General features: G+C 42.9%; 1 protein-coding gene across 1 annotated transcript in view; it reads right to left on the bottom strand.

Moving 5' to 3' along the window:
• Positions 1-14717, bottom strand: part of SLC7A11 (solute carrier family 7 member 11) — a 1087616-nt gene that overhangs the window by 967036 nt on the left and 105863 nt on the right. Inside the window, exon 2 of the mRNA XM_069631050.1 lies at positions 4808-4934. Coding sequence (XP_069487151.1) covers positions 4808-4934 — 127 coding nt within the window. The remainder of the gene's footprint in view (positions 1-4807; positions 4935-14717) is intronic.

Genomic DNA, 14717 nt, shown 5'->3' with positions numbered 1-14717 from the left:
TATATGCATAGTCCTGCGTAAGCTAACAAACAGCTGGTAAATTCTGCCGTTCTGGATCCTTGAACAAAAATGGCAAAATATGGAGAATTTAATTTGGAGGCAAACACTTTTCTTACGGAATTACATACCTCTAGTAGTAATACACAATAGCTTCAATTGCAGTACTTGAAAAGTAGGATCATATGGAAAGACCACTCCTTTATACAAAAATTATACTTCCTCCACCAAATTCATTGTATACAGATTTGAATGTTATAGCCATTAAAACCACTGGCAACATGGCTTTTGTAAACAAGTGCATACAATAATCTCCGATTTAGATCCTTCAAATTAGGTCTTGCTATTCATTCCTAATAGGACCAAAACAGCATTGACTCTGAATGATTGGTTTGCAACCTACTCGACCGAAAAGATACTCTCTTTTCACTCATTTGGGGAGCACAAAAGTGTGGCGACTGTGTAAACCTAATTGCTGAAGTGTCCTAATGAAAAATACTGCACTAACGTTATGAGATTTCGATAAAATATATTGCAAATGAAAGAAACTATACATACACAAAATTGATTGCAAAAGGGTGTGGCCTTGTACTGTAATGACGTGAATGAAATTAAAAATCTTAAGCATTTGATAATGTATTGCCCGGTTTTAATGTCATTATTCATTCTATATCTTAAAAGCTTTGTACATAGCCTGTAATTTATTGAATCAGAAATATTGAGGCAATGTTTACTGGAGGGTAAACCACTACCATTTTGTTTAGCTGCCATCAGATTTTTGGAAAAACGTAAATTGTTTTAAGCTTTGAAGAATTATGAAATAGTTATAAGTATGGAATGGTGACGTAGTATGCAAAGGCATATACGTAAATATGCTGGGAAGGTACATTGGTGGGTAACTGTATACCGTATAAACAAAAACAACTAAAAGTGTGCACTGCTTGAGTAAAAGTGAATTTGTGGCTAACTGTTATAAAGGTTCCTTGTCTTCTGGTAAAAGCTGTACTAGTAGTAGGATGTTGTGCTTATTCAGGAGATGTTAGGCACCATGCACTTTATATATATATATATATATATATATATATATATATATATATATATATATATATATATATATATACTTATTTAAGCATTATTAAGAGCTCAGTGTTTATTTAGTTCTCACTCAGAGTTTTAAAGATGTAGATATAATTGATCGTATGATTAAATTGTATTTATTCTCATGCTATTTCAAATATGTGAAATGTAATTTAATGTTGATTGAAATGCAAAATGTTTATTTATAACCATATACAATAGAAAAAAGTAAAGAAAAAAGAAACTTCTTGCATTTTTCATGTCATCAAAAATATAAAACACTTTTTTTGCTGTGCACATAGAAATTCCAAACCACCCCTGCCATTCTATCCCGTAATCACCGTCAAGGTTTCACATTTCTTCACGTAACTCCTTGATCTCATTGACAATGATCCCTCATTGATGCTTCATTACACATACGCTTCAATCCCTCATTTCATGTTCTGTGGCCTCTAATAAGAATGCAGATTCATACACCTTTTCTTAGAATCCGATGATGTCACCCACCTTCACCTTCAATCTCAGTGTGCCACCCTCATCTGTGATAAAATGAGCATTGCCCAGCAATTGTGTGGAGCAATGGATTCTAAGTATTATATTATGCTCCACACCACACTACGAATAGTGCAACTGTGATACAGTCATAAAGATGAGACAGACACCCAAATAATCTATCACCATAAACTCTAAATGTAGCATGGGCGGAGGGGAGGCTATATTCATTGGGCATATTTGAACCAGTAGGAAAGCATCCAAACAACTATAGCACAGTGGTACCAACATAACAATGACTGTTCATACAGGACTCTTTTAAACTATAGAAACATTACCTAGAAACAGACAAGTGGTTAAAACACTTAAACATACTTTTGTAAGGCAAATGCAATGGTCAAGGCAATCATAAATTATGTATATGAACAAATGCTGATGTCAAGAGTAAAAATGACAGGAGGTAGGAAAAACCATCAGCAATGCAGAAATGCAACATTATTAATTTCAGAGTGCTTTAAAAGGTACTTGGGCCCCAACTGTCTCTAGACCCCAATGAATAAAGGTAAGGGGAGAAGAACCTGTGGAAGCCTTTTTAATCTATAATCAATTTGTAACTTTATGTTAGTCGTTTATGGTGATCCTCAGCATTGAGCCAGCCTTTGTAATTATTTTGCAGTGGTGCGAGCCAGGGGACGAAGCAGTAAATGGTTAGACTGGGTTTCAGTGCCTGTGTGTGTGAGACCATGTCCATGGTCAGCTAAAAGAGTTCAATTGTGTCCAGTTGTAGGAAGTTGTGGTTCCAAATGGTGTCGTGCAATCATTCTATGGGTTATTTGAATGAAGGTAAAAAGGCTTGGGATTCAGTCTTTATAGTTCTGAGTGGCAAATCGGCCTCAAATTTATGGGGGTCAGTGGCGAGTGGCTTCTACTTCATAACACAACAAGATTCAGGGAAGCAGTGTCAGCAGCTTCATGCAATGGTAGATGACCTGTGGCTTGACCGGCTCATTGTGGCTCAGACCATAAATTCTGGATTCTGCAAACAGCATTGACAAATTAAACAAACTGAGGGCCTTTCAGCATTCCCTGTGAAGGTAAATGATGCTTTCCCTCCTTTTCACTTTCCAGGGTAATACTTCATAGATGCTTGCACATGCTTGGTCAGTCTCAGGCAACGCTTCCTTGTTACCAGCAGACTTCAGTCATTAGCAGGCATCAGCAAGCAATCATTCCTTCCACTCTTCACATCTCTTGTCCGCTGCATTTGAATTTGGACATCCAACACAAGCCTGGATCGGAACACTCTAATGCTGATGACCTCAGTAGTATATATATATATACATATATACAGAAGGTGAGGTGCATTTTTCGACTGTGTTGGTTCTTCCTGTACATCACTGCCTTCTTAACCTCCCTGCCACTTCATGCAAATGAAGGAATTTAAGTTTGACACTGCACAGAAATAAGACTTATCCTTGGCCTCAAGCCCAGGAACGCATCTCTCCAGCCCCAAAATTGATCCACTAGCTCCCGGTGACCGCAAGGATCAAATTCAAGAACCTTTGCATCCTCCAAAAGGCTGTCTGGGGCTTGGGACCTCTCTACATCCAGCTTTCTCTCCATAAATACCTCCCTGCTAGAGTTCTTCGGTCCTCTAGCTCCTACTGGTTGCAGGACAGACACTTCTCCAAGCAGAGAGTGGGAGGTAGATCCCTTTCCTCGGCAGGAGCACCCCTCTGAAATGGCCTCCCTGGCACCCTTAGACTTGTTAAAAAAACAAGGGTACCTGTTAAGCTACTGGTCCTCCAGGTAAGATTAAAGTCAGAAAACAAAAATGGACCATAGCTGGGAGGTTGGAAAGACACTTATTCACCAAATTCTTACAAACATATCAAATGTATTACACAATGTCTGATTGCAAAGAAATCACACTATATACTCATAAAATCAATACATATTTCTGTTTCAACATGAATCATCCATGACTCATTACACTCTACCATACAATCACATTCACTCATTCACAATCAGCACCATCATTCTTCATCATTAAATTGGTTTATAGAGTCTGAATAACCTTTAAACATTCCATACAGTTATTCACTGGCACCCTACTCGATTACAAATGTGGTCTTTATGCTAGGGAGTCACATATCAGCCTGTCAGCAGGACTGGTGCTTGGCCCCTTGTTAGTCTTACAGCGGCTAGGCCCTCCTAGACCAGTCCCCGTTTAGAATCCCTACCAACATTTGCCCCACTGGAACCAGATTCAGGCTTCCCGGATTAGCCTGAATCTGGTCCTCTGCACTTGTTCATTTCCTATTTCCTCTGCACTTGCCCTGCGTTGCTCCCCTCATCACTTGCGCAGCCCCCTGCACCACGCCCCCTGGCACTACCCTCCCCATGCTCCCTCCCCTGCCTTGCCACCTTCTTCCACCCTCCCCTGCACGTCTAGTCTGCACATGCACAGTAATCATGTCACAAGACCTAGTACGACCTTTACTGTTTTTTTTCCCTATGTCTCCCCTCCCCTTTGTTTGCCTTGTTGTGCCTGGAAACACTTGTAAATAGTCGTAATACAATTGTCCAATAATTAAAAAGAAATAAGTCACATATTGGCCTTTAGCAGAAGGCTCGAAGAATGACCAATCCTGTATGTGGACTTAGGACTTTACTATGTATTGGAGTGAAAGCCCACTTTTGGTGAATCATCCATTTGACTCGCACATGCCAAGACTTGCTAGGCCGGAGTTGCAAAAGTCAAAACCACTTGTCCAGGGGAGTTGCTAGGTCTGGAAAAGACCTGGGGCTAAGCTGATGTCGGAACTGTTGGGACTGGGGGCTAACTAGTCTTTTGGCTGTAGCTCCTGAGATTCTATCCGGGGCTACAACCAAAAGATCAGGGGCTATACCCCCCCTTAACCCCCTCTAGCAACGCCCCTGCACTTGTCCCAGCCTGCGATATAATTTTGTGATGCAGCCATGACTAGACAATATTGCCCTTTGTAATAGGGTACACAACGATGAATGTAACAAAGACTGGTTTCACAGGTCGCCTGGCAGATCAATGTCTACCTACTTCAACTGTCAAATTATTTTTAAAACAGAATATTCAAGAGGCCCATGAAATATTTTACGATTATAGCCGTTGTTTTGCATTTCCGAAATAGGTTGCAATTTTCTTTTTTGTTTCAGTGGTCTGGCACAGGTGCAAACAAGAATGTGCAAATCTCATGCTTACCTGATAACAAGAAGTTCCACCCACACTCTTACGAAAGCAGGCAATGGGCCAAAAGCTTCCAGGATGTATGTGTAATGTCCGCCAGATTTCTGTATACATGTTCCTAGTTCAGCGTAAGAAAGTGCGCCTAAAAGAAAACCATGGAAATTATATTTTATTTTGAAAATCATCTGTGAGCAAACAGGCAGGGGCGTTTTTATGACATAAGGACATTTTTTGCATTTTGGAAAAAAACGTGAACATAGAAGATTCGAAACACTGGAAACTGATATATCTCATACATGTCAAATGTGAGACTTATCCTTGGCATCAAGCCCAGGGACTGCATCTCTCCACTGGCTCCCCATGGCTGCGATGATCAAGTTCAAGACCCTCTGCATAGTTCACAAGGCTTTCTGGGGCCTGGGACCTTCCCATCTACAACTAGGGGGACTTCAGTCCACGTATGTCTTTTACATTCTTTCTCAGACTGCTTCCTGCACTAACATGCTCAAATGCTACATTCCAGTACACAACAGACATCCTATAGCAGACTGCTATCCCTCTCCATCCAACTTACATATCAGAGTCCTGACCAAAACATGTTAGTACAACCTGCACACAAGGCTCCCATCTGTACACAGAAGCACACACTCCCTCAACGTGAACCTCCTAGAAACAGACCCCCAAACAGTATGTGGGTGTTATTTAGGAACTTCCAAACTGAACAATGCACAATACTGCATTTTCCCCATTTTGTGCCCACTAGGTAAACCTACACCCGGTCCATTTCAGATCATACAGAGCATTCATTGATCATGCAAATGGCAGCGGAGCACGGTATGAAATTCTCCAACATAATATAGCATGTGTAAATTGCATCCCGAAATGTGTAGGGGCTCTAATCATATGCCAAGAGTTGCTGAAATGCTGCAGTTATAGCATCTCATGCCAACTGACTGGATGTCTGAATGAGAGGGGTGGGAAATGTGCATAATTAATAAGGAGGCAGTGTTAGAAAGCATGTCTGCTGCTTCTAATTGTAATAGACAATCTAGATTCCTGTAAGGAATGTGATGCTACGTCTGAAAACCCCTTTTCACCACACATGCCAGGTTCAAAGGTAAGTCACATAAAAGGTGATGTATTATATGTATAGTGGTGGTGGAGAAAACCCAATTGATCGTACAAATATTGAACATATGATACATGTGTGAATATAATTACATCGAGCAGAGCAAAATGAGACATGGCTCAAGTTTCTTGGATCTTCCTAGAAATAGACAGGGTTTTAAGCTATTGTGAGAATATTTTAAACTGACCAGGCAATCAATATGGAACCCCTTGCCCAAAGGAAATGTCATTGTGTTGCTTGAACTTCCTTCAAAACAAATGAAACATAATTTTGACTCCCGTTCTAGAACGCATAGGAAATCATGTAAAAGTACACATAATAGCAAGAATGCAGTCATGAGACCACCATTTTCCAACCCCTTTCCATCTGTTAATGGTGTGGGTGTTATCTACATGACTCCACGATACCCTAAGTGGAGAAGGTTCACAACTTGTGCAGGCGATAAGCCATGAAGCGCCCCATCCTATCTACGTGCAGTCCATGCGTGATGTGCTCACCCGTTACTCGATCTCCATTATGCCCAAAAACTAGAAACATATTGCATACTTGTTTGAGATATATATATATTTCTTTTATTAGACCTTCAATTCGTAGGTCATTGCCTGCACGTGATGTTAAAAGGCAGCCTTCAAATGTTTTACTGATGTGTTTAGCATGTAGGTAGAGCTTTGCAATGAACTGTAGCAAGATTAGTATCTAGTAAAGAGCAAAAGATTTCACAAATTCAAGATCAACAGCCTCCCATCTCCTTCAGTTGCAATGTCTTCAGGTTTCCCTTCACTTTACTGAAGCAGCAACACCCTGTTTTAGGTGAAGGGGTGGTGCATCCTGATTCTGGGACACTTAAGGAATGTACATAGTGCATGTTATCTTTCCGGCTCCTCATGTCATTGACTCCCATGAAGATCCCCTGCAGGGTTTGAGCGATAGTCTAAAACCTAAGTTATGGTGCAGCCTCAATATCAGGTGACGGTGATACTTGCAGGTGGGAGGTACTGACTTTTGGTCTGTGCTTCTGTGCGCTATGGGGGAGGCGTATGAGGTAGGTTGGAGATATTGGGATAGACTTCTGGAAGAAAAGTTCAGGTATTGTGGCATCTGTACTCATCCCCTGACAACCACCTGACAAATACTGTTATTGTCCGACTTGTATTACCCTGGTAGACAAGGGTTTCACTGAGCATAGTACCGTAGCAAGTAAGAGTTACATATGAGGCAGCTCTCATCCCGGCAATCAGCATAATACGGTGGGTAAAAAGAACGTCTATGGTTTTCAGGTCATGGACACCTCTTTCACAGAAAAAAGTTCAAGGCTCCTGTAAAGGCTGGAGGGAAGCATGCTGTGCGTCAACATTTTTTAGGAAAAGCCGCAATGGTGTATCGGAGGACAGTGCGGCGGTGGAAGGATCTGAAAAATGTACCGTGCGCATTGTGTTGACAGCAATAAGGGAAGGAAAGGATGGGGGAGTGAGAAGTGGTTCACGTGACATATGTAGGCTAGTATTTTCTGTGGTGATTGGAGGAAGCTGTCTTAATGGTCCCATAGCGTCTGCCGCAACCTATTTGCGGTGAACTCTTTTCGTGGTGAGTGGTGGCAGGTCATTTGCAGATGGGGAGGGAATTGCACAGGACATAGGTTGAGTGGGAGCGCAGGTGGCGGTGCGCTGTGGATGGAATGGTGTAGTTGGGCACGTGGAGGCATGCATGGGTGATTGAAGGTGCATTCGGTCTTTGAAAGGATAACACTATTGGGTGCATGCCAAAGCCTGTAGGCTGTAGAGCATGCACTGAGGAGCGTAGGGCTGCAACATAGACATGTGCCTCGGGCACAGGGTGTTTCTTGCATAGCGCAGTGTTTGCAGATTGTTTGCAGTAACGTTAGTGCTGCAAACTGAATGTTGGTAGAATGGCAGTGACACAGTACTTTGTGAATGGGAGTGGGTACGCCCATAGTATGCGAATGAAAGTGTATAGGGGTGCAGGAGAGAGTGTTTGTTTTCTTTCTACATTGTGTTAACTGTTGCAATGTGTTGCTGCATAACTACATGGTGATCCGCAGGTTGGGTAGGACTGCTGGGGGCAGTGGTGTGTATGTGGATGGTCGTAGTTGGTGTAATGGTGAAATGCATGGTGGCATTCCATTGCTGTAGATGTGTTCAAGGCCTAAGCGGTGTGCAGAATTGTTGAAGTAGGCTGCATGTTGTGAAAATGTTGTGGTTAGTGACTCAATACTTTGTAAATGGGTGTGGGGAGAGTTGTTGGAGGATGTGGTATGTTTGTGCATTCTGGTAAGAGTGACCTGTGTTCGAGATTGGGTGTTTTATGGTGTGGGGGAGTTGGGGTGAAGTGCTGCTACCTATGTGTGGCACATCTGTGCAAAATGGTAGTTGTCCACATGGCCATTATGTTAACTGTTGCCATTTGTTGCTGCGTAGCATCATGGCAGTGTACAGGTTGGGTTGGAGTGTTGGTGGCAGTGGTGTCTATGTGGATTGTCACAGTCACTGATATGGAGACATGCATGGTGGCATTACATTGCTGTGTGTGTGGTCAAGGCCTAGACTATTGGATGCATGGCCTAAGGCCATAGGCCGTAGGCCGTGCATTCAAGAGCCTAGGCCTTGAGGACAAGCACAACAGTAATGCATTTTTCAATGTGCATCAGTTAAAGGGTGGTGACATGTAAGGAATGGTTGAGGAGCACATTTAAGCCATTATAGGGCACTGTTGCAAACAGATTGTGGGTAGGGTGACAGTGGCACAATACTTTGTGAATGGTAGTGGGTACACCCATAGTTTGTGATTGAAAGTGCTCTGGGCTGCAGGAGAGTGTCTTGTTTGTACATTATGGTAACAATTTGTTACTGCACATCTCTATGGCGGTGCCCTGTGGTTGGAGATGCTGCAGTGAAAAGTCGTGCTGTGTGGGCACTGGGTGCAATTCTTGTATACTGTCAGTATTTTACATGGTGTGGTTGAAGGGCAGCTTATATGTGCTTCTATAGGGTGCTGTGTGCACAATGCTTGCAGTATGGGCAATGTTGTAAACATGTTGTGGTGACGTTGGCAGTGAAACAATCCTTTCTGAGTGGAAGTGGGTAAGACGATAGTATGTGAATGAAAGGGTGTAGGGGTGCCGGAGACAGTGAATTGTTTATACATTATGGCAACAGTTGTATGTAGTGATGTGCATGTCTGTTGTGGTGTTGAGGTTGGTTAGGAGTGATGGTGCCAGTGGTGCATATGTGCATAGAGGTAGTTGGTGATATGCTGATATGTATTATTGTATTACAATGGGGGGAATATGTGCAAGGAGCAGACCCACTGGAGCAATACAGGTTTGGCAGTGAATGAGACACAGGTTAGTGATCTTTGGAGAATGCTTGTGGAGTACATTGTCGACGTGCTACAGCAGCACAAGTGAGTTGCAAAGCATGTATTGGGCATTCTCTGATTGTGGTGATAGTTGGAACATGCTACAGTACTTGGTGTGCGGCAGGAGATGGCGCAGTGTGAAGTTGTGTAGTATGGCCGCAGGGTGCAGTGCGTACGTAATGCGAGTATGGAAGTGGGTATGGTTGAAGGGCATCTTATATGTGGTTGGTTACAATGCTGTGTGCAGATTTATTGAAGTATGCCCAATGTTATGAAGGTGCTTTGCATAGGTTGGCAGTGACAATAGCGTGTGAATGGTAGTGCATAGGGGTGGTGCAGGCTGCGCTATGTGGCTTCTGCTAAGTGTGACACGTTTTCGTGAATGGGTGTTTTATGGTTTGGGGGAGTTGGGTAGAACTGCTGCTATGTATGTAACATTTGTGCATACGTTTAGGTACACACATATCTGATTCCTTGGATATATAGTGTTGTGGTGGGTGTGGAAAGGGTTGCAATGTTGTGTGCATAGCCAAAGGTGTGCTGAGGGCATGCTAGGATGTTTATGGATGCTGCAATAGTGCATTCTTTATCAGAAGTTTCTTGTGGGCGGAACATGTACTGAGAGTGTTTAGTGGTAAATAAGGAGTGGTGTATAGAAATGACAATGTGCAATGCACAGGTTTTGTATGTATTTGATGCATGCACGTTTTGAAATGTGACAGCACCCAACTGGGGGAGGGCTGCAAAAAGTGACCGTGCAAAGGGAAGAAGTATTGTCAGAGCTTTACTGTGCTGCGGCCTTCAATGTAGATGGGAAAGCGCACCTGCACATCCTCCCATTATGAGCAGGGTGGAAATGGAAATGGAAATGGAATTGTGGGAAATAGGCAATTAGGAGTTTAGGGCATGGTTCATAGGAAGCAGCAGTGCCTATTAGTCACAATACTGTGTCGTGAGGGTGGTTGACAAGGAGAGACGCACAGTGCTCATTGTCAGTGATACCTTTGTGTGCCATCTGCACAGGTATTACGTGCAAAGAGGCGTTGCTAGAAATTTTGGGTTGGAAGGAGTGGATGCTTTCTGGGCATGTCAGGGTGACTGCAGTTTCAGCGGGATGGTTCGCCTTTGCAGATATGTGGCATCTGTCACGAATGTGGACTGTGTCGTGGTGCACTATGTAAGTGTACATTTGGGTTACATGTCGTGTGGATGATTGAAGAGGTTGCTGACCGCAATGATACAAATTTTTCCTACTGCCAAGTTGGTTTTCTAATGCATAACAACAAGAGCAGTGTGGGTCCATGACGGTGTAAATTGTCCCCAGCCAGAGGTCGGAAGGTGTGTTATAAACAGAATTATGCATCAGTTAATGCAGACTGCTGGCATGTTCTCCGCCCGCTAGGAGATCATGAGGTCGCAAAATATGCAGTGTTTCCGTAGAAATGGCATTTATTTCAGCGCCATTGGCAATGCCATTTTCTTTTACACTGTGCAAGAATCATTGACCAGAATGTTGTAAAAATGTGTGGAAAGGCAAACAGAAGCGCCTATAAAGAGAAAATACAAAAAGAAAAAGAAAAACCTTTATACTAATACGCTGAAAGACTGAATCCCTTACCCAGTTTCATATTGTTTATAACACACACCCCCGACCTTCACTATCATGAAAAGGTAGTGGATTACGCAGTACTTTCAGGATTGAATGTGCCACATCCTGGGTGGCTATGTGAATGTATGCAGATGGAGAAATTGTGCATACTTTCATTGAACTTTGTAGTCGACGTGCTTTGGAATAGCACACCATTTGTACTCTAAATGTGTAATGGTACATTTCAAGTGTTGTACAGGAGTGACAGTGTTCGATGATGGTGGCTTTAATGCGATTAGTGGATGCGTTTGTGTCCATTTACCAGTAACCCAATGAAGTAGAGTGCAAAGAGAAGAAAGACTGCTACAGTTTTACAGGGGTGCGGCCCACACACTACTTTGGGAGGCGCACGGGCCAAAATCTATCCTTTACAGCACATTTCCCAATTGCCATGGCAGTGTGGGGCTTAGCCAATCAGGTAGTGTGGGTGTGGTTAACAGGAAGGGAAGGTGAAACGGTTACATATTATACTGTGCGTACTGAGGGAGGCTGACATAGCGAAACACATTGTGTTGACTGTAGGTGACCCCTTTGTAATAGATCTGCACAACTATGCCCTATAAAGAAACTTTGACTGCAATTTTGGTTTGGAAGGAGTGGATGCATTGTGGAACGCTGTGTATGAGTGCCAATTCTTCGGTATGCATGCACTTTGCAAAGACCTCGCCACGTTTCCAGTAGTAGATGTAGTAGTAGGAATTCATTACAGCGGCATGCATATGGGTTACATGCCTTGCTTACATTTGTTCCGTAGAGTGAGGAGTTTCTGGATGTCGGGAGGATGCTTTTTCAAACTGCCAAATTGCTTTTCTCATCTATAATACCGCAATGAGTATGGCCTACTGCTCATGGATGTTGTTCCAAGCCAGACGAAGGAAGGTGTCTCATCAACAGAAGCATGTATACTTTTTTGTCTGATCGTGGAATGTTCTTCTGCAACAATGACCTCATTAGTTGTGGAAATGCAGAGTTTTTCCAAGAAAATGGCATTTTGTTGTCATCCATTGGCAATGCAGTTGTGTTTGCTCATCTACAGGATGCAGTGAAAGAGTTTACTGAACTAATGTGCGTAGTAGAAAACACAAAAGCTACTAAAAAAGACAAAAAAATGTGTTTTGTAGAAGGATCTGCACACAAAAAAAACAGACTCTTAATACAAACTCCCCCTGCCCTGGTTGCAAGATATTCCCCCACTCCCGCGCACAGAACAAAAGTCACATGCAGGGATTTTGCAGCTGGCGGCCACGAAAATGGAACTGAGGCGATTGTCCAATGAGTTGCTTATGTGCGGCAATAGGAAGAGTGACTCCTGCTGCACTGGGGACCGGCCCTCCACGTACTTGGGGACCCACACATGCCACATTTGACGCGCCTCACCATGCTAGCCTATGGAAATGGGACTGTAGCGATTGTCCTATCAGGTGCTGCTCAGGGTGTGCGTCAGGGGAAAGCACGCCAATAGGACAAGGACGCCTCCTGCTTTATTTGGGCGCATTCTGTGCTTGTGAGCATGCTAGCCAATAGAAATGGGACTATGGCTTTTGCCCAATGTTAGGCAGAATCACCTGCAGTAACCTTTGGGAACACTACAGGTAATTAGGACTACGGTGCTAAAACTCATGTAACACGTTGTGCAATTTTCCCTGCACAATCAACAGTGATAATATCAGCATGATTGCTTGCCACCAAAGTGTCACACAGAGAAACCAAATTTGCACACTTCATTGTAGCTACTCCATAGCACTACACAGTCACATCATAGATTGCAAAATGAGTAGCCACTGTGCAGTGTTTCCATTCACTTTTAGTCAATGTATATCAGAATTGCCTGCACGCTGTGCCTCATGAAACACACAGTCATAGCCTCATCTTGTGCAGTTCTGTCCACAAATACACTGTGTAGCACGGTCTGTCCATACACCACAGACCCACAAACTGTGTTACCCAATCCCGTAGTCTCTGCAGGTCCATTTCTATGAGCATCATCTGCAAAAGGGGCATATGTAACACATACCACCCTGCAACTATCGGGATATTGGTGTACTTTTCATGCTGGGCACACGCGGGAGTGGGGGAATAACTTTGAACCAAGGGAACAGACGTCGTTAGTTGTGGTGGCTCTGAAAACAACCTTTTGGGTCTTGTTTTGTGTTTTTTATTTATTTATTTTTATTTTTTAAAGGTGCTTCGTAGAAACACTGTTTTTGCTGTTTTCATACGGAAATTTGTGTTTTCAACGTTAGCTCACATTCTAACAATAGGCTCTTCAGTGCAGTGTGTAGATTACGAAACAACAATTCATTGCAACTGTATGACAGACATGCCATTTGTCGTGATAAGGTGTATGTATCGCAAACCAATGTTCTCATTCTCACAGTAGAACATCCCAGCAGCACTTAAGAAGTCACACATGCTTCTGTTGATGAGACCCCTTCTGTCCTCTGGCTGACGACAGGAATCATTGGAATACTTTCACACTATTCTAAGGGGTATACATGAGAAAAACACCTTGGCAGTAGGAAAAAAGCACTGCACTACTTCCATCATAATCTTCAGTTGACAAAACACAACCATGCAGCTAACACACTTTTCTAACCACCACTAAGGTTGTTTGTGCTCTGCATATTCTGCTGTTTTTCTATTTGCCTTTACATGCACTAGTATGTGCATGAGGAAGGTGCACTAGCTTTTCCATTTTTCAGACTTAGTACAAACTGTCGCACCTGCAGTTACAAGTTTTCTTCAACTGCACGACTGGCAGGCGACCTCTTCATACTTTCAGTCACACTGCTGAGTGCACACACAATGTGTCTGTTTAACGGGTCATGGAAAGGCAAGCAGCAGATCAATCAAAGTAATGTGACATTTACCACGACCACGTGACACTGCAGGTTGCTGTTCCTTGTTTACCAGTGGCCCTTATGCAATTAGGAGTACTTTAGCCACATATTGGTAGGGCTGCAGAGCCACCCAGGAAATTAGCAGCAGTACTTTCAATGTGGTAGCCTACTGCATGATTCCGTAGGGCTAGTGACAGGGGAGGTGTTACCAGCATACAGTGGATGACCTATGCATGGGTCTAGGTGTTGAATGGAAACACGTGCCCTTCCCCAACTACTTACAAGAACATTTGAATATGCAGACATGCAGCCACTAATGGAGTCCTATGGATAGCTGCAGTGTGATTGCACATACGACAACTAGGTGCAGTGTCCCTAGGAAACGTCCATATTGCTCATCTGTAGTTATCTCAGCCAGTAGTGAGTGGTACAGATTTATCACGCACTGTTAACAGAAAAAGAGAGCCTCCTGAGACACTAAAGAACATGTACTATGTATATCTGTAAATGGGACAATACACCAACTCTATTCGGAAAATTAAGGGGTAGCACAAATGCATACATACACCAGACAATTTGCCCTTTCCACACGTTTATCATGAGGGCAGGCAAGGAATCAGTAACAAACCATTGTTAAAAGGATGTTATGATTATGTTGCTGTACCAAATACTTATCCGCTTTACAGAAAACGCTATGCTAAAGCAACGTTCTGCTTACCCTACTAAAAACCTATGAAATTCACTAACAAAAACATTGTTAAAGGGACCTTATGGTTAAGTTGCACTAGCAAAAACCTATGAAATTCGATGGAAAAACGTTGTTACAGGGACATTATGGTTACAGGTAAAACCGAAAGCCTCCCACAATATGAAAGTTATGGTAAGCTAAACAACCTTAACTCGTGCCACCAGTGTGCACTGCAAGGACTAACA

Source organism: Ambystoma mexicanum, chromosome 6q (genome assembly GCF_040938575.1).
Source record: "Ambystoma mexicanum isolate Mex_15411 chromosome 6q, UKY_AmexF1_1, whole genome shotgun sequence".
Classification (NCBI taxonomy): Eukaryota; Metazoa; Chordata; class Amphibia; order Caudata; family Ambystomatidae; genus Ambystoma; species Ambystoma mexicanum.
Note: the sequence above shows the minus strand (reverse complement) of the source record. Positions and strands in the feature narration are given on the sequence as shown.